We start from the raw sequence: 20,695 nt of genomic DNA on the forward strand, positions 1-20,695 counted from the left end.
CAGTGATGCCATCCAACCATCTCATCCTGTCATCCTTTTCTCCTCCTGCCCTCAATCTTTCCCAGCATCAGGGTCTTTTCCAATGAGTCAGCTCTTCGCATCAGGTGGCCAAAGTATTGAAGTTTCAGCTCCAACATCAGTCCTTCCAATGAACACCCAGGACTGACCTCCTTTAGGATGGACTGGTTGGATCTCCTTGCAGTCCAAGGGACTCTCAAGAGTCTTCTCCGACACCACAGTTCAAGAGCATCAATTCTTCTGTACTCAGCTTTCTTTACAGTCCAACTCTCACATCCATACATGACTACTAGAAAAACCATAGCCTTGACTAGATGGACCTTTGTTGGCAAAATAACGTCTCTGCTTTTTAATATGCTGTCTAGGTTGGTCATAGCTTTCCTTCCAAGGAGCAAGCATCTTTTAATTTCATGGTTGCAGTCACCATTCCACTATAAAATGAACTCATGGCTTGCTTCACTGATTCACATTATATATGTAACTTCTATATGCATTTTACATCACTGACTTCAAATTTAATTTTTTTTAAGTATTTTTGGGAAAAAACCTACCTTATTTGATTTCATTGTTCATCAGCCCCTCTAGTTATAAAAGAACTATAACACAGACTCAAACTGATCATTTTAATATTTTGTCAAATTCTAGAAAAAGGGTTTACAGAAAAAGAACATCTAGATTAAATGAGGTAGTATTTTCTCTGTGCATTATACCTAACAATATTCATATGAGTAGCTGACTGGGGGTCTTGAGAGCAGAAGCAAATGTGACTTTTCAGAAATGGAATCTTCAATGGGTTCAATTTGCCAGATAAATGTTCTAACCTCCTGGGGAGTCCTAGGTTTATAGCTTAACTACTGACAGCATATACTTAACTCCCTATCAGTTCAGTCCCTATCATTGAACATCAAAGATAATGCTAATGTCCTATATGGACCCCAAGATTATACAGGACTGTTCCAAGAAAAGCCTTTCTTATACACAAAAGCTTATGTTTTTAACAGTGCACACAAAAAGAGACTTTCCAATCAAAGACTATCACTTAGAATAAATCCCAACTGGGCCATCATTTTGTCAAGTTAATAAAAATTATATTAAATCAATAAAATCTAGAACTATAGACTAAATCTTATGTTAAGTTCAGAATGAAAAAAGTACAGGTTTTAAAAATAAGCTGCTGTAATCAGAACATTGTAAGTTAATTAACAACTAAAATGGGTAGAAAGTATTTTAAGAGACATGCAAAGGAATCATTCTTAGTTACAGTGTGCTATCCCAGGCATCCAACCATTACGATCCCATCAATTTAAAATGAAACTGTGGCATAACAATTACTCGGTTTACAAATAAGAGAGGTATGTAGTTTTTATGAGCTAAGGACTTATAGGAGGTGGCTCTTCTACTTACCAAAGTATTAGCTGGTACAGCCCTGATTCCCACTGCAACTCTGGATATGCGGCCTGGCTACCAAGTCTGACTCCACACTTGATCCCCCACTAAAACGTCTGACGCCTCATGCACTGTGCTGTCTCATTCTACACTTTGACTGACATCGTGACAATTACCTGATCTAAGATGGTTCAGTAGTGTTTGGGTATGGTATTCCCCACCACGAACTCTGTTCTAGCTGACCCAGAGCAGGGACCAGGCTAGAGTCCTATTTAAAGGACAGAGTCACTCCCTAGCTGGTGTGTCTAAGGACTCCCATTGGGCAACTGAGTATCTGTCTTCTTCATTCCCAGGTCACTTTAACAAATAGAGTTCTCTCTCTGGTAACTTCTAATTACTGAAGCTGAAAATGTACCACCATTTCAGTAAAAATTTTAACCAACAGTTCCACATCATATCTACATCAAGAAGAACATTAGTCAAATGCTACCTGTATTAGAAAGCTCTAACAGATTGAGCAAGTAAAATTCATCAGGCTTTTAAGGATCTCAAGCATATTCCTATAATTCAGTCCCTATCTAAAAACTGAGTCTTTAAAGGATATAACATAACCTCATTTTGTGAGCCAATGAAAAGCACAGAAGGGCTACTCACAGACCAAGAGAACAGTCTCATCTGAGGTCAATCCTTTTTCATTTGGTAACGACGACAATTCCACTCACAGAAAAGAGACTCTCGAAGTTCAAAGGTTTAAAGTTTCATTAGAAAAATCATACATAAAATAAAAAATATATTTGTCAACAATAATGGTATTATTTCATTCAGCAGATTCATGCAAAACATGAGTGACAGTATAGAAATGACAATATAAAATCTCATACAACTTATCTGGAAAACCAGTCCCTTAGAAGGCAACTGCAGTTCCATTTTTCCAAGCTCTCTTCTTAAGTTGAGGGTTTTCTGTAACTGGTTTTACCTTTTCTCCACAACAAGTTTAAAGATGCATGTCATTTTCCCATCACCAAGTACTTTATTCCCCAAAATGTTTAAACCAAGCACCTGATAACCAGGTGTATCTGTTGCTTCCAATTCTTTTATTTTGCTGAGGAATATGAAACTGCTTTAAAAGTCAATCCAAGATCACACCAAAGTTTTATTGTCCTTAGCTACTTGGCTATTTGTCCTCGTCAGCTTCTTAGGGAGCATGAGTAACAGTCATCGGTAGCTGCATAACTGAGATTATAATGAGTACTTTTTTTCCTCTTTGTAAATAAAGTATGCCTATAGGCTCTACCTCCTCTCTGCCCACCCAGCGGCTCCACCTCCCTGATCAGATTTAGACCTGGGAGGAGGTTTTTGTTCCAAATCTCTTAATTTCTTCTGTGATCAAATTACACGAGTTTACTTAAGATTTTTCAAAAAGAAAGAAAAAAAGTCTCTTTTATTGTTTCAATGAGAAAATGTTGAAACCCTAAGAGAAGTTTACCATCTGTCCCAACTCCACTCCATCAAGGCTGCAAACAGCTTCCCATTTGCTGTGACAGCAGTGGTGGGATGCCCATGATCAACTACTGTCAGCACCCATGATACTTCAGACTGGGTCTTTTTCACTGCTCACTTTATTCCTAAAAAGCAAAAGCCTTTGTAATTAGACTAAATTCAGTTTCTGAAAGTGAAGGTATTTGTGTTGTTCCAGTCTGTTTGGTTACATGCACAGGACAAAAGACAGGATGACTCATTTACCCTGAATAAAATGAGACAATGACAACTGCAAGGGAGGTTGATTAAAATATTCCTGTAGCTTAGAGAAACTAAAGCAAAGTGCAAGCTGGAACAGAGTTCTAAACGTATCCTGGGTGAAATTCAAACTATCAGAAAGAAGGTGAAGAGGCATTAATAGGATCAGTGTCCTAAAAACTATCGAGGTGGAAAGCCACCTCTGTGTGCTCCTCCACGGCCCCCCCTGAAGCCACCTCTTTCTCCTCGGAAGTTAGATCGATTTCTCTCTCGCCCACGGCCAGCAGATGTGCCACCTCTTCCGCCTCCTCTGGGAGCTCCACCTCCCCGATCAGATTTGGATTTGGGAGGAGGTGATTTTGGTCGAAGTCTCTCAATTTCCTCTGTACATCCAGTCAAATAGGAATTCGGGGCACTGAAGTAGGATGCATACGTTTCTGCATTGTAGTTACTATTTGTAAGAGTTGGTCCAACTGTAAGCCACCCTGAAACGGAGGGGAAAAAAGATTAACCTTTTTTTCACCCCCAATTCTCTTACTGATCTTTAGGAGCCATTTCAAATCTCCAGTGTATTTCCAAAGATGTCCCTATCACTTACCCAATATTGATATTTTACATAGAACACATGGCATTTAACTATGGTCTTTGATTTCATATATATATATTTTGTTTTGTTTTTCCTCTTAAACTGTAACTTTTATAATATAATCATCATCTCCATCCATATTTCACATTCTGTGAGAATAGGATTTAGAAAATATTAAGACACTACACTGAGTTCTGGCTTAGTGAAAATTTATTAAATTTTATGTTACCTTCCTACTTGTAGAAATTTTTCTACAAGTAGGTTCCAGTTTTCTGACTAACATCCTGGAACTAACTTTTGCTTCTTCTCTTCCAACCACATTAACCCAGCTGGCAGGTCTTAGAAATTCAACCTACTACCATGCTGCTCCTACTTGTTACCATCTTTCCATTTCTGCTGCCACCCTTAGAGTTTTTATTTTTCTACTAGTTTTGTCCCCTACACATATAACAGACATACATGTATACTGTAACGCTTTCCCAACCTCTCCTCCCTCTAAAAGTGGAAAGCCTAAAGCAAAGCTGAAACCACATTCCTTCTCTGCACAACCTTCTGGGCTTTCCACTAAGCCAGAATTCAGTAACATGGAATCGGAAGCCTTATACAATGAGGTCTGAACTAACTTTCTAATCGCACTGCTGAAACAATGAACCACTATAGTTAACTGTTTGCACACTAGTCTCTACCTTGTGCCTATAATTTTTTCTATCCTGTCAACCTGGTGAAAATTCCATCCTTCAACATCTACTTTAAACATGTATCTTAATGAAATGAGTATCTTTCTGAATTTCCATTACATATTATATTTCCATAGGTTTTGTCAACTTCATTGCTAGATAATTTTCCTTATAAGGATGGTTTCTGTTTGATTACATTGTATCTGCAACGAGAAGAACTACAAATTAACTATAAATGCCTGATGGAGACCTCGTGCTTTGAGGTTCCCTGCATGTGGCGATTCCTGATCATTAGGGCAGGTCGAGGAATCTCTAAGAATTAGGTTCTTCACCTGAAAAATTAATCTCACACGATTTCTGCCTTATCAAGATTATTTCTTAGACTATTAGGTCCATGATAAAATGCAAAATGTTTTACTAGGGTCACATTCTAAAATGTAGTAGCCTTTTTTGGTACAAAACTGTTCATCATTTAAATTGTCTAACAGTGCACAGGTAAGATCTGTAATATCTGGAGAAAAATAACAGATGAAACCATATGATGCCTTTCATGTCTCATCAAGTAGACACCTTGATAAAAATGAGATGAAAGAACACACTGCACACCTATGTGGTCTCACAATTGAACCTATGAGACTTATTTGCTTTTGGTTCATTTTCTGCTATACATATGGTGCTGTGGAACACAATGCACCAGCAAGAGGTAAGAAAAAATTCGAAGATTTAATAAAAATAGTTAATATTGTCTCTTTCATGCTATATTGCCCTATATAAATAAGACATGTAAACCTTTACAAAGTAACCTGCAAGGGATGCTGCCTCCCACTCACAAATTCTTCACTGCAACAGTGTTCTATTAAAATTTCTAATCCTTAATTTCTAAGAGCCAAGTAAGTTTAAATTAGCTTGGCTTCAGTGAATATGATATATATATCAATCTTTAATCTTAAAAGCAATAATAAAGAGGATTCCTTTGGTATGTGTTATATACCTTAGACTACCTCCTAGAGGAAGAAATGTATTTGAGGATTTGACCCAAATAAATTATAGTCTCTTGAACAGACTTCTCTCAATTGCTCCTATTATTATTACTTACATGGTTAACTTCCTACTACATAATTTTCCCAAGTGGATACTCCTTCTTAATACTAAAATAATTTGTGCAAGAATGGGCAAAGATAAAGAATCAGATAGTAGTTTACAAGCAAAAAATAAAATCTAAACCTCTAAGACTTTGTACAACTGGTATAGATATAGATAGAAGGGTATCAGAGATATAATGTATAATATAAAGTGGGTAGCTAAATGAATGGAGAAAATTCCCATTATGTTATAGTTATAGAATATTATAAATACAAATTGGCACCAAAATTTGTATTTTTATTTCAGTTGCTGTTTAGGCTTATATCTGTAGCTATACTTAATAATTATCTACTCTCTCTACTCCTTAGGTTCTTCCACTCACATTAAAAAAAAAAACTTAATGCTGCTGCTGCTAAGTCACTTCAGTCGTGTCCGACTCTGTGCAACCCCAGAGGCGGCAGCCCACCAGGCTCCCCCGTCCCTGGGATTCTCCAGGCAAGAATACTGGAGTGGCTTGCCATTTCCTTCTCCAATGCAGGAAAGTGAAAAGTGAAAGTGAAGTCGCTCAGTCCTGTCCGACTCTTAGCCACCCCATGGACTGCAGCCCACCAGGGTCCTCCATCCATGGGATTTTCCAGGCAAGAGTACTGGAGTGGGGTGCCATTGCCTTCTCCATAAAATAATGCTATAAAGCCATTAAAAGCATTATAACTAATTACTTAAATGTAGAAATAATTTTGACATATATTTTGACATAATATTGAGAAAAATACAAAATGATGAATGACACAGTTATGTAAAAATCTGTATGCACAATAGGACTGGAAAGTATTATGCAAAAAAATAATACTTCTTGGAAGTAATGAGGCTGAATCTTTTTTCCTCTTGAAAATTTTCTTTAATGTTGTTACACTGACTTTTCAATTATTAAAGATTACCATCTGTTTGATGTTCCCTTTTATTGTTCAAATAGCTTTGCTGTTTCTTTAAAGTTTTCTACTTCCTTTAAATAGCAGTTCCCACTGGAGATTGTTCCCAGATTCAAGAGCTATTTATGAGTACCAAGGTTAATGATGGAAGATAAAAATCTGTTCCTTATTTCCTCAAACACTACAGCCATAATCTTAATATTCAATATCTATGGACATCTACACTTTCTGAAAAACACACAACTCCAGCTGAGCATCTAGTCATATTACTTTCTCTTAAGCCAGTGAAGAGGAAATATTTGCTTGCCACAAGCTCTGTTGCCAAAATATTTTACTTTGATAAGAGAGTAAAACCATCTACTAAACCTCCAAACAAGATGTTCATGTATATGTACAGCAGAAGTCTCAACAACTCAAAGTTCATTCTGTAGCTGTATATCTAGTATGTGTGTAAAACTCAGGCATGACTGTACGTATAGAGAAAAATTGCTTTTAAAAGACTAAAGAAACTATGAAGTTTAAACCATAGCATCCCTACCCTTTTAAAAAACCAATATGCTACTTTAATTTAGAATTTAATAATTCAAGGGTACATGCTGCAATTTCCAAGAAAACCAGTGAAGGAACAATAAAAGAATATCTAAGAAGTTAATAAAAAAGAAACACTGAATAATATAAGAATACTTAATCCAAAAGAAATGAGAGAAAAGGGGACACAGAACAGGTGGTACCAATGTAAAGCAAACATTAAGGTGGTCATAGCAAACACCCTCCTCCAACAACACGAGACAACCCTATACATTGATGTCACCAGATGGTCAACACTGAAATCAGATTGATTGTATTCTTTGCAGACAAAGATGGAGAAGCTCTATACAGTCAGCAAAAACAAGACCAGGAGCTGACTGTGGCTTAGATCATGAACTCCTTATTGCAAAATTCAGACTTAAATTGAAGAAAGTAGGGGAAACCACTAGGCCATTCAGGTATGACCTAAATCAAATGCCTTACTATTATACAGTGGAAATGACAAATAGATTCAAGGGATCAGATCTGATACAGCGTATAGAACTATGGATAGAGGTTCCTAACACTATATAGGGAGGCAGTGGTTAAAACCATCCCCAAGAAAAAGAAATGCAACAAGGCAAAATGGTTGTTTGAGGAGGCCTTACAAATAGCCAAGAAAAGAAAAGAAGCAAAAGTCAAAGGAGAAAAGGAAAGATATACCCATTTGAATGCAGAATTCCAAAGAAGAGCAAGGAGAGGTAAGAAGGCCTTCCTCAGTGTTCAATGCAAAGAAATAGAGGAAAATAGAATGAGAAAGACTAGAGATCTCTTCAAGAAAATCTGAGATACCAAAGGAACACTTCATGCAAAGATGGGCACAATAAAGGACAGAAACAGTATGGACCTTACAGAAGCAGAAGAGATATAAGTGGCAAGAATACACTGAAGAACTGTACAAAAAAGGTCTTAATGACCTGGATAACCACAATGGTGTGATCACTCACCTAGAACCAGAAATTCTAGAGTATGAAGACAAGTGGGCCTTAGGAAGCATTAATATGAACCAAGCTAGTGGAGGTGATAGAATTCCAGCTGAGCTATTTCAAATTCTAAAAAGTGATGCTGTGAAAGTGCTGCACTCAATATGCCAGCAAGGATGGAAAACTCAGCAGCGGCCACAGGACTGGAAAAGGTCGGTTTTCATTCCAATCCCAAAGAAGGGCAACGCCAAAGAATGTTCAAACTACCACACAATTGCACTCATTTCACATGCAAGCAAAGTAATGCTCAAAATCCTTCAAGCTAGGCTGCAACAGAATGTGAACCAAGAACTTCCAGATGTACAAAGTAAATTTAGGAAAGGAAGAGGAACCAGAGATCACATTGCCAACATCTAGTAGATCACAGAAAAAGCAAGAGAGTTCCAGAAAAACATCTACTTCTGCTTCAATGACAACACTACAGTCTTTACTGTGTGGATCACAGCAAACTGTGGAAAATTCTTAAGAGATGGGATACCAGACCACCTTACCTGCCTCCTGAGAAACCTGTCTGCAGGTTAAGAAGCAACAGTTAGAACTGGACATGGAACAACAGACTGGATCAAAACTGGGAAATGACTATGTCAAGGCTGTACATTGTCACCCTGTTTATTTAACTTATATGCAGAGTACATCATAAGAAATGCTGGATTGGATGAAGCACAAGCTGGAATCAAGACTGCCGGGAGAAATGTCAATACCTCAGATATGCAGATGACACCACCCTTATGGCAGAAAGCGAAGAGGAACTGAGAGAGTGAAAAAGCTGGCTTAAAGCTCAACATTCAGAAAGCTAAGATCGTGGCATCTGGTCCCCTCACTTCATGGCAAATAGATGGGGAAACAGTGGAAACAGTGACAGACTGTCTCCAAAATCACCGTGGATGATGGCTACAGACATGAAATTTAAAGACGCTTGCTCTTTGGAAGAAAAGCTATGACAAACCTAGACAGCATATTAAAAAGCAGAGACATTGCTTTGCTGACAAAGGTCTGTATAATCAAAGGTATGATTTTTCCAGTAATCATATACAGATGTGAGAGTTGGACCATAAACAAGGCTGAGGGCCAGAGAATTCATGCTTTTGAATCGTGGTGCTGTAGAAGACTCTTTAGAGTCCCTTGGACTGGAAGGAGATCAAACCAGTCAATTCTAAAAGAAATCAACCTTAAATTTGGAAGAATTGATGCTGAAACTGAAGCTTGAATACTTGGGCCACTTGATGCAAAGAGCCAACTCACTGGAAAAGGCCCTGATGCTGGGAAAGATTGAAGGTAGGAGGAGAAGGGGATGAGATGGTTCGATGGCATCACCAACTCAATGGACTTGAGTTTGAGCAAACTCCAGGAAATAGTGAAGGACAGGGAAACCTGGGGTGCTGCAGTCCATGGGGTCACAAAGAGTCAGACATGACTGAGCGACTGAACAACCACAAATATCAGAAATTATACTAAAGGTTTTCTTAGTGGCTCAGTGGTAAAGAAACCCCACGCCAATGCAGGAGACACGAATTTGCCCTTGATCCTGGAAGATCATACATGCTGGGGGACAACTAAGCCTGTTTGCAATTACTGAGCCTGTATTCTAGAAACTGCGGCTACTGAGGCCACGTGCCAGAACTACTGAAGTTCTCTTGCTCTAGAGCCTCTATTTCACAAGAAAATCCACTCAAATGAGAAGCTTGTGCGCCATAACTAGAGTAGCCCCTACTAGCTGAAAAGTCTGTGCAGCAACAAAGACCCAGCACAGCCAAGAATAAATAAAAAGAAACATTTCTTAAAAAGAAATTACATTAAATATAGACTTGACTCGTAGCTCAGTTGGTCAACAATCTGCCGCCTGCAATGCAGGAGGTTAGTGTTCAGTCCTTGTGTTGGGAAGATCCCTTGGGGAAGGAAACAGCAACCCACTCCAGTATTCTTGCCTGGAGAATCCCATGGACAGAGGAGCCTTGCGGGCTACAGTTCATGGAGTTGCAAGAGTTGGACATGACTTAGCAACTAAACCACCACCACCACCACCACCACCAAACAATTCAATTAAGGGACTTCCCTGGTGGTCCAGTGGTCAGGATTCCACACTTCCAAAGCAAGGGGCACGGGATAAATTCCTGGTTGCGAACTGAGATCCTATGTCTCTCAGCCAAAAAAAAACAAACAACAAACATGGGAAAGGGAGCAATCAATTATTCAAAAAAAAACCCAATTCAAAGATAAAGATTAAATCTACCTATTTAATGAAAACTACCTGTGTTTGATCACAAGAGGTATGTTAAAGGATATGGAAGACTGAAAATAAAGGATGGAAATAATATGCAGAGCAAACACAAACCAAAAAAAAGCTGGAATCACTGTAATAATGTTAGATGAAGTAGGATTTAAAGTTAAGAAACTGGATTAAGAAAGACAGTTCATAATATTAAGAGCATCAATCTACTAGGAAGGCATAAAAGTCCTACATTTAAATACATCTAATAACAATCTTAAATAGACATAAATTCAAAACTGACCACCAAACAGAACCACAAACCCATAATCTTAATAGATTTAAACATACCTTTCTCATAGAATAGTTAAAAAAAAATCAGTAAAGACATGGCTGACAGAAACAACATACACAAATACTGCAACCAACAACAAAAAATTTACATTATTTTCAGTCATCTAAATTCGGTCAAAGCAAATTACAAATTAGTGGTATTTTATGATACATATTATTTGACCACAATATTAAGCCAAAAAGCAATATAATTGATAACTTTAGCAATGCAATTCTAAATAACAAACTGCCAGGAGAAAAACCATTTAACTTTTAAATACAGAAAACATTTTCTCTAAACCTAAGCCACAGAGAAAAAACATTTCACACGCAAAATATTTCTTTGTAAAGAGAATGGGCTTTTATTTTTCTCTTTATCATTTTACAGAAGTTTATGAAATTTAAGACCAGTTTCTACAAACAAAGATATTTCTGTGTTCACTAAAGCACACCCACAGAGAATAGCTGACGAGTCTGGGGTGGAGGTAGGGAGAATGGATCCCATTATACCTACCGCAACTTTAAGGGTTACTTTTTTTAGAATGAACATCAGTTTCTTCTAAATTCTTAGGTACTTTGAAGGCCAATTATTCCACTGTACCTTCTTCAACTTTTACTTTGTATAAAATGTAGACTATTTAAAACAAATAAGATCCTGGCTCCTTTCAGCTTTAAACAACATTTCTAGCACAGGTAAAACTAAACAGGTTGATTTTATATACTGTGATTGAATGATGCAATGTCCTTAAAAGTAACTTTTATATTTTCCGAGAAGAAACAGAATGTATAATTAGTTCAACAATACTTTGTAAACAAAAGCTGTGCCCTCTGAAAGAGAATTCCAGTCTGTAACAGCTTAATTATTTTCTACTCATTTTTTTCAAAATTGTAAATTCACATTATACAGATTTAGTAAAGAAGTTAAAGTTTTGATAAAACAGTATCATGATATATGTAAGGAGACAAGCCAAGTACTAACAAGGCTGAGATATATCATGTATTTCACAAATGTATGGTTATTTTCTATAGGATCATTTGGTTAGCAGACAATTTAGTGCTATCTAAAAAGTAAGACATTTTGTTCATGCCAAAAGGTCCTTGAAACCTGAGCAAATCTGGTCCCTGCCAAATGATTTTGGACAGGGCCAAATATCAAGAACCTTTTGGTGTGAACCAAATGTCCATTATGCATTTCTTCAACACAGTATTTACTTAATAACCTAAATGCTGGTTCAAAAGAAGAAAATAATAAGATAGTCTTTGCTTTCCGTGAGACTGCAGTGCTAAAGAGATTGACTATAAACACGCCCAAATGATTCTCTAATTCAGATAATAATAGTGCTATGAGGGAGAGAGTGGTGGGAGGTCTGGATAGTACTGTGAAACTGGCTAATTTAGGCAGTGTTGTGAGAAAAGGTCCGTCAGGATGAGAATGATAGGAAAGAGGACCCTGAAAGAGTACTGAGACAAGACTGAGCTTAGTATACTTGAAATACAGCAAGAAGAGGGGTCAAATGTGTCATAAGCATTTTATTTTACAAAGCACTGTGTACTCTTTCTTAACATTTATATCTCAAGGAACTTTTAACATTTCCCCCCACTGAGATCTTACCTGGTCGAATTGTACTATCTCTTCCAAACAGATGAAGGCGTCTTCTACCAAGACAAAAATGTTCAATTATATGAAAAATTTCTACAGGCTTTTCTATATTGCCAATTTCAGGTTCTTCTGTGATAATCAAGTCAATATCAACATTAGCATGAATGAAGTCCCCGTCTGTGCTACGCTTTACAGTTCCTTTGATCCCCATAAGGCAGTGTTCCTAAGTAACAATAAAAACAGGCCAATTAATCTCTTTTCATAAACAGTCATATTGCACAACATTTCACATTTCAAATTCCAAAACAATACTCATTTCTCTGAGTCTTTGGGATATAGTTTTATGGGCAAAAACACAATAGGAAAAACCTGGATCTCTGGACCTTTGAAGATTGGCAGGGAAGCTAGACATTAAACTCAGGGCCATCACATCACATTTTAGATAACTGAGTCAGTGACTGTGGGATCTTTTCCTCTGCAACTCTTGATAGTAACTTGTTTCCAGAAGTTATGGAAACATGGCACTTGAGTTCAGAATCTGATGTTATATCGGGCCTCACATGCTGCTGCTGCTGCTAAGTCGCTTCAGTCGTGTCCGACTCTGTGCGACCCCATCTGTACACAAAGTGTAAGCCTTTTCAAATGGAGAGAAGACTTTAAGCAAGGATACAAACTTAAAATACTCAACATACATAAATGTGAAAGTCAAACAATTTCTTTTTTTGTTATTTTTTGACGTCTATTTAATCTGGACAACATGGTAAAGTTTAAATAAATTTAATCTCACTTGACTCTATGAACTAATAATAACAAGGATGGCTTGGATTCCCTTCAAAAAGAATTTCTAGCCCAAGAAAGACTTCAAAAAGACCCTCCCCCTGAAGCTCCCAGAAGAGTGAAAGGCTGGAGGACAAACTGTTGAACCCTGATAACTAGGAGGGCGGTTCTATGAATCAGAGGTTCTCAGGGCTTCTTGTTCAGGTTCTTATGTAGAAAAAAGAAGGGAAAGTGAAAGTCCCTCTGTCCATGGAATTCTCCAGGCCAGAATACTGGAGTGGGTAGCCTTTCCCTTCTCCAGGGGATCTTCCCAACTCAGGAATCGAAATAGGGTCTCCGACATTGCAGGTGGATTCTTTACCAGCTGAGCCACCAGAGAAGCCCAAGAATCCTGGATTGGGTAGCTTATCCCTTTCTCCAGGGAATCTTCCCGACCCAGGAATCAAACTGGGGTCTCCTGCATTGCAGGAGGATTCTTTACCAACTGAACTATCAGGGAAGCCCAGAAAAAAGAAGGGAAGAGGAGAGAAATATTCATCTCAGCTGGCCAGCTATGAGTCTTGCTGCCATTTCTTTTTTCTGAGTTCAGAGAAAGGAAAAAATATGGGGGTCAGAAGTACCAAAAGCCCACATCTGACTGAGAATGACAGTAGTATAGGATATACTATACTACGGGAATACACAGTAACTTCTCCAGCACAGCACAGGCTTCTCTGAGTGAATAAAATTTTTTAAATGAACTTGGCTGTGTTACTTTAATGCTCAATGCCATCTGTGCAAGTCTGAGAGAAGAACCTTTCCACCAAAATGAATTAAACAGCATGGAGTCATTTGTAAAAGCTTGAGAGAAAATAATTAAAATATAGAGAAGAAAGCAGTAAAGACAATACCTTTGTTCTCTGGAAGACGGCCTTTGGATCTAAAGTCTTAGTTTTCCCAGGATTGTTTTTATTGGTTTTAATCCAACAAATATCTTCACATCTTCTGTAACCCCACTTGCGTAAACACTAGAAATAAGAGAATTTTTAAAAAATCCTTAGCTAAAGGAAATAAACAATACTTAATCAACCAGCATTAAAAACTTCCTAGAGGTTTGAGACACTAAATTCCAAGATGTCATAGTAATTTTGTATTACTGTAGAAACAGAAAAAAATACTTGTCTTTAAATATACAGCCATTATAAAAACATATAATATCAAAACATGGAAAAGACTATATAATACTCCAATTCTTTATACTACCTTCCACTGTAATCAATAGAAAGTGACTTTTAAATAAGAGAACAATCAGCCCTTCTTTAATCAAAAACTAATTCAAAAGGTAAATGTTCTTGCCACCTCAATTTTCTATCTTCTGATAAAGCTAAGAACTGTTGAGAAGTTCTAATCAGTAACTTCCTTTCAAATGAGTCTTGTAAAATGTTATTTTTATATATTTAATACTAAACCTCAAAAATCCAAAGACTTACAATTGTCTCTATATTTCTTTATAAGATAAAACTTTAAGCTTTATGTAACCTAGACAATAGAGAGGTTTGAATCTTAGTGTCTTAGAATCTGTTATATACGAACATATAACAAAAACCAACTAAGTGAGTACCCAGAGTAGCATTTTGAGCCCTACCATATGTAAGTGTTGGCTAGCTGCTGGGATTAAAAACATGAGTAAGATATAGTCCTTACCCCTAACTGACTAAGCACAAAATAGGAGGAATTAAGTAAATTGTGCAGTGCAATTCTGTTGGCACTATGATCAAGTACAAAAAAGACACAGTGCAGCATAAAACATATGTACTTTTCATTATATAAACTGAGATACACCTCAAAATGGAACTTAGATTTTTAACTTAAAATCTCAAAAATCACAATCACTATCTGTTCCTGTTGCCAAATATTTGTTTAGCACGGGATATTCATGAAGTATCACAAGGGCCTAAATCCAACATGCCCTAATCAACTTAGCACAAGTTCATGAGTATTTCTCATGCTGTATTATTTCTGTAATGATTTTGGGCCAAAATCTGCTTTCACTAGTATGATAAACTGATGCATAAACAAATAAGATAAAGCCTCCTAATCAATTTCAAGCTAATCTGGGGGGTAGGAGAAAAGCCCAAAGCTAGATATTTGATCTAAAAAGGGTAATATACCTATAAAATGCACCAATATACCTATAAAAACATATGGTGTGTTTCTATTTTCTTAGATTTTTTTACAGCATCTTAGGGAGATACCAGCAATAAAACAAGATTCCCAGTATACAGTTTTAGTCTTACCATGGAGTTAATAAATGACAGAAGCAATGATGTGATCCAACAATCTCAAACTTGCTATTTATACAAAAAATACAAAGCAACTGCAGAACTTCAGGATTTGAGCACAAATTTACCTCAATATAATCTTACTTAAATTCTTCACCTGTCAAATGGACACCTCCTAAAATTACCAGGATTAAATGAGATCTTGGTAGTATATCAAGTATTAATAATATGTCCTAAAAATGTAAATATTATCCCATAACAAGTGAGGAAACTGAAACACACAAGAGTAAATACCTCTTTACCCAAAGTTTCACTGCTGGATAGCAGATCTGAGACCAAAACTAGCCACAAAGCTACCAGTATTAAAAAAAAAAAAAAGCTTTTAGTATTTTGTTTCCATTTAGAAATTCAAAATACTCCAACCAAAAAACAAAAAAGTTCCAAATATGATAAACATAAGGGACCTAAAATAAACTGAGATAATAAATGTCTTTCTCACTCTCATTCATCCCTTCAAACTATGTGTTCTAGATGCTGTGTTATTTATTCAACACGATTTGGCTTACATTTGGAATTCATGAGATAAGGCTACTCAGAAGAATACATTTTAGCTACTAATAATGGACAGTATACAACAGTAAGCTGCCTGTTTCTGAGCTGCAATTCAATTTCAAATCTCTAAACTGTTCTCTTCCTGCAGTTGTAGTAAATCGCAGTTTGATTTTTCATCCTGAAAGCTAGTTAACTGACTAAGGGGTACTGTCTTTTACATATTCTTTTTATTTTTTTAATTTTTAAAATTTTTTACATATTCTTTTTAAAACAGTTTTTCCTTCTGAATATTTGAGTACTATTTAAGAAATGAAGAACAATGTAACAGTAATCTTCAAATTTTTTATACAACATACTGTTGTTTCTTATGAATTATAAAAAAACACTTAAAAAAAAAAAAAACACCATCTTACCACTCTTCCAAGGTCCAATCCTTCCCCAGAACCACACCAGAGAAAAATAAATGATCGAGGTGCTGCAATCTCATCAATTTCTAACTTCATAATCTGGAAGAAACCAAAACAGTACTGCACTCAAGTATCTTGTTTCCCATTTATTCTAAATCCAAAAGAACAAGCACTGAAATTTATCAGGACTTATAGTATATGTTTATATAATACTTATAACATATGCTTCCCTGGTGGTTCAGATGGTAAAGTGTCGCCTGCAATGTGGGAGAAGTGGGTTTGATCCTTGGGTCAGGAAGATGCCCTGGAAAAGGAAATGGCAACCCACTCCAGTACCCTTGCCTGGGAAATCCCATGGATGGAGGAGCCTGGTAGGCTACAGTCCATGGGGTTGCAAAGAGTCAGACATGACTGAGCGACTTGACTTTCCTTTTCACTATAGTATATGTGTTCTTTAAATATACTAATTTTCATTAGGAAATACAATGGAAAATAAATTTTAAACTTAAAATTTGTTCTTATCGGTTTTTTCCTGTATTAATACAACTGTATTAATACATCTGTATTAATACAACTGTATTAATACATCTGTATTAATACAACTGTATTAATACATCTGTATTAATACAACTGTATTAATACAGCTGTATTAATACAGATGAACACATGCACATAGATACACTTGATTTTATATGAGAAGTTTATAGGAAACTATATTTATAGAATTATGGAATTTTATAAGGTATAGCTTTAGAGCAACCTGTTACCATTTACAGAAAAAGAAACTGAAAAGAAAAGGGATTAAATTACCTCAAAGTTAGGGGCAAACTTAAAATAAAACATAACCACAAATGTTTGTAGAGGACATGGTTTCCAGAAGAACAATTCTAAATAAAATAAATCAATATACACATTTCATTGTAATGATCACTTTAGGTCTGAAATGTAAAAAAAATAGTCTATAATTGTTGGCTTTGTATGTGTTGAGTATCTCAATTAAAAAAAAATCTTTAATAATTAAATCTCTAAATTTGGGGACTACCATAGTGTGTATAAATGACTACAAAAGCAATCATTTTATATGGTATTCTTATTCTACTACTTCCTTATTCTACAGCTAACAAGTTCCACAGACCATGGCTCAAGCTAATACTTATTAGTTACATGTATTAAGGAAATTTTAACTTAAAGAAATTTTTTTTCCCTTAATTTTTTTCTTTGACCACACCTCATGGGCATGTGGAACTTTCCTAACCAAGGATGGAACCCACATTCCCCAGAGGAAGCGCAGAGTCTTAACCACTGGACTACAAGGGAAGTTCTTTAACTTTTACCTGAGTGCCTCAAAACCATATCACCTATAACTTATCTAGGTAAAAGAAACATTATTTGAGGATGATGCATGCACGCATGCTAAGTCGCTTCAGTCGTGTCCAACTCTGTGTGACCCTACGGACAGTAGCCCACCAGGCTCCTCCATCCACAGGATTCTCCAGGCAAGAATACTGGAGTGGGTTGCCATTTCCTTCTCCTGGGAGCTATAAATAAGCAAAAGATGGTGCCTATGAGAACTTTCCAAGCTTTCATAAACCTCCCTTTTAAACTTGCCGATAATGGTGACTACTAGATCCCTTAAAATAGAGAAAAGGACTTCCTTGGTGGTACAGTGGACAGGAATCCACTTGCCAGTGCTGGGGACACAGGCTCGATCCCTGCCCCCAGGAAGAATCCACACGCCGAGAGGCTACTAAAGCCCTTGTGCCACAACTATGGAGTCCAAGAGCCTAGAAGCCACTGCGATGAGAAGCCAGCGCGCCACATCTAGAGAGGAGCCCCTGCTCGCTGCAACTAGAGAAAGCCCTCAGACAGCAATGAAGACCAGCACAACCAAAAAGAAATTCAAAAAGAACAAAAGGGTCTGCTCTTCATCAGCAGCCTCTGGAGAAGGGGCTCAAGCTAGATGAGCAGAAGGGATTTTAAGTGGCAAAAGGAACGCAGGTCCAAGTTCACGGAGAATTACAGCAAAGAAGGCAAGATGCAAAAGGCAGAGGCCTTGGGACACACAGACAACCCACCAGCTAGTCAAGAGGACACAAACGCATACTTTTAGTCTGTGTAACAGGAATCCTGTTAATCGTTTCTGAGCAGAAACCCCAATCTGTTTCCAACACAGAGGAGACTTTAAATCTAAATTACCATAGAGTGGTGTTATCTATAAAAATCCATCCCATAATTGTGGGAAAATTTTTTCTTCCTTTGCTGAAACTTTTCATGTTGCTCTGATTGAGCCTGAGTAATAGAAAAAAGCTCAACTTTATGGCCAGAGTCAGAGCAGGCATTATTAATTGGCCCAGTGAGGGGATCCCATCTAGTAATACCACAGTGACCTGAATATGACTACAATTTTTTTTTTAAGTAAATTTTTTCAGGGCCAACCAGGATGACAGTGGAAATAAATTACAATAGGCATAAACCTATTCAGTTTTACACTTCCAATTTTGTCTTGATGTAACGCCTGATCTAATATTCTCATAAGAATATGAATAAACATTAATACGCACAGACACATATATATGCCCACACACATTTATACATGGCATAGCTAAGGTAAGTGATGGCACACAGTGAAGAACAGTAAGCAAATAACTCTTGACATTACACTTATAAATACTAAATATTGGTATTTTAAGTAAGTGCTTATATTCTTAACTAAAACCCACTGACCTCCACTGACGTGAAAAAGAATATCTGAGAAACTCACACACTTTTTAAATTTATATTTAGCTATTGGCACTTTCTTTAGGTTATTACTAAATAAAGGTTAAGAGCTTAGAGTTCTTACGGCTCCGGACAAAACTTTGCAATATGCATATAAAATAGAATTTCTTTATTACAAAAACTCTATTAGTTTATCATACAAAATTTAAACTCTTAGATTTCACTGACCCAATCTTAGAGATGGGCCAGAGAAAATAAAGTTCAACCTAACTACTAATCATAGACATAATAAGATTAATTTTTCAATTTTCTTTTGCCTAAATTGAAAAAGATTATTTTCTATATTAATTTTGATGAGGAAAAAGAGATATTTCTTAAACACTATCAGAAAGATTATTAACTTGTAAAACCTATCTGGAAAACCTCTCAGCCCTAAATATCAACAGCACTACATCTTTAACCTTAAGTTTTGGGGATACTATATATTTCTGTGTTTCAACAATAAACACAGATTATACTTATCAGAGGAGAGGAAAAACTTGTAAAATAAAATAAACATGTAAATAAATGTGACAGAGGTATTGAAGCTGATAGGAAAAGCTTTAAGGAAGAAAAACTGAAGTCATACCTTGAAGAGTAAGTAATACTAACAATAGTAAAGACTTAACTCAGAAGGGGATATGCAAGGATTCAAAGCAGATTCCTGTGAAACATCAGTTTACAGAGTTTCAGTCCATTGCCTTCCTTACCTCTCTTCTATGTTCAGCGCTTTTGATCACATGTTCCTCCTCAATTAGGGAAGTTCTTTATGTCCTTGGCTTCCATGACATTCAAACTGTCTTGATTCACCTCACTCATCTTTTCACATCTTTCCTATGTGACTCTTAAATGTTAAGTTTCCTGAGGCTTTACTGAAAATTCACATTGTATCCTAATTGAGACACTATCTCAAGACACATTCGTTTATTCTCATAGGTTTAATATGCTAACCCTTTAAAATCTGTCTTTTGAGATGGCCAGATCTTTCTGTTAACTTGCATACTCCTATTACAATCTCTACTTGAATGTCTCTCATATAGCTCTAATCAACACATTAAGCATATCCTAATCTCTCTAATCCTGCTCCTCTTCTTAAACTAACTCTCTGCCAGTGATAACTGAACCCATTTATCCCAAGACTCAAACTTCCGCGCATCCTTACCTCTTTCTCTCATCCCAGTCACCAGATCTCACCAGACATACCTACAAAACATTACTGAATTTATCACCTTTCTGTCCTTACTACCATCACCCTAATTCAGGGAACCTTCATCTCCTAACCAGACTACTGCAACAGTCTTCTACCTGCTCTTTCCTCTCCAGTCTTCATTTGCTCTGGACCATCCTTCTCCACACACTAATTAGACCATTTTACTAAACTGGTTAAAGCCCCTCAAAGATTCCCAATGCCTTCAGGATAAAGTCCAAGCTTCTAAGAAGACAGCATCTCTAGACAGTCTCCATCTGTGTTTCAACACAGTCAACATACAGACAGACCTTCATTCTCACCTCTTTGCCTCCTGCTCTTGCTGTGTCTTCAGCTTGGAATTCCTAGCCCAGCCCATTCTCAGTGGCCAATTCTAGCTAATCGGTTCATGCATCACTTTCTCTTCATGTCCCCCAGCTTCCTCAACTTGGTCAGGTTTTTTTTCAGATCAGTTTATGCAGTCCTCTATTACTGAACTAACAAAATGATACTGAAATTATCTGTTTAGGTCATTGCTTATCCCATTCAACTATGTGCTCCTTAAGGCCAAATACTAAGTCTCATTCATCTTTGAATTTCTAGTACCTAGTTGCCTAGTACAGAGTGGTACTCAATAAATATATATTTGC

The 20,695-nt window shown here is 36.8% G+C and overlaps 1 protein-coding gene across 1 annotated transcript in view; it reads right to left on the reverse strand.

Moving 5' to 3' along the window:
• Window positions 1–2,145: 2,145 nt before the first annotated feature.
• METTL14 (methyltransferase 14, N6-adenosine-methyltransferase non-catalytic subunit) overlaps window positions 2,146–20,695 on the reverse strand; it is a 39,009-nt gene continuing 20,459 nt past the window's right edge. The window contains exons 8-11 of the mRNA XM_005898072.3: window positions 16,109–16,201; window positions 13,773–13,889; window positions 12,118–12,328; window positions 2,146–3,626 (exon numbers count right to left, since the gene is read on the reverse strand). Coding sequence (XP_005898134.1) covers window positions 3,322–3,626; window positions 12,118–12,328; window positions 13,773–13,889; window positions 16,109–16,201 — 726 coding nt within the window. The 3' untranslated portion in view covers window positions 2,146–3,321. The remainder of the gene's footprint in view (window positions 3,627–12,117; window positions 12,329–13,772; window positions 13,890–16,108; window positions 16,202–20,695) is intronic.

Source organism: Bos mutus, chromosome 6, assembly GCF_027580195.1.
Source record: "Bos mutus isolate GX-2022 chromosome 6, NWIPB_WYAK_1.1, whole genome shotgun sequence".
Classification (NCBI taxonomy): domain Eukaryota; kingdom Metazoa; phylum Chordata; class Mammalia; order Artiodactyla; family Bovidae; genus Bos; species Bos mutus.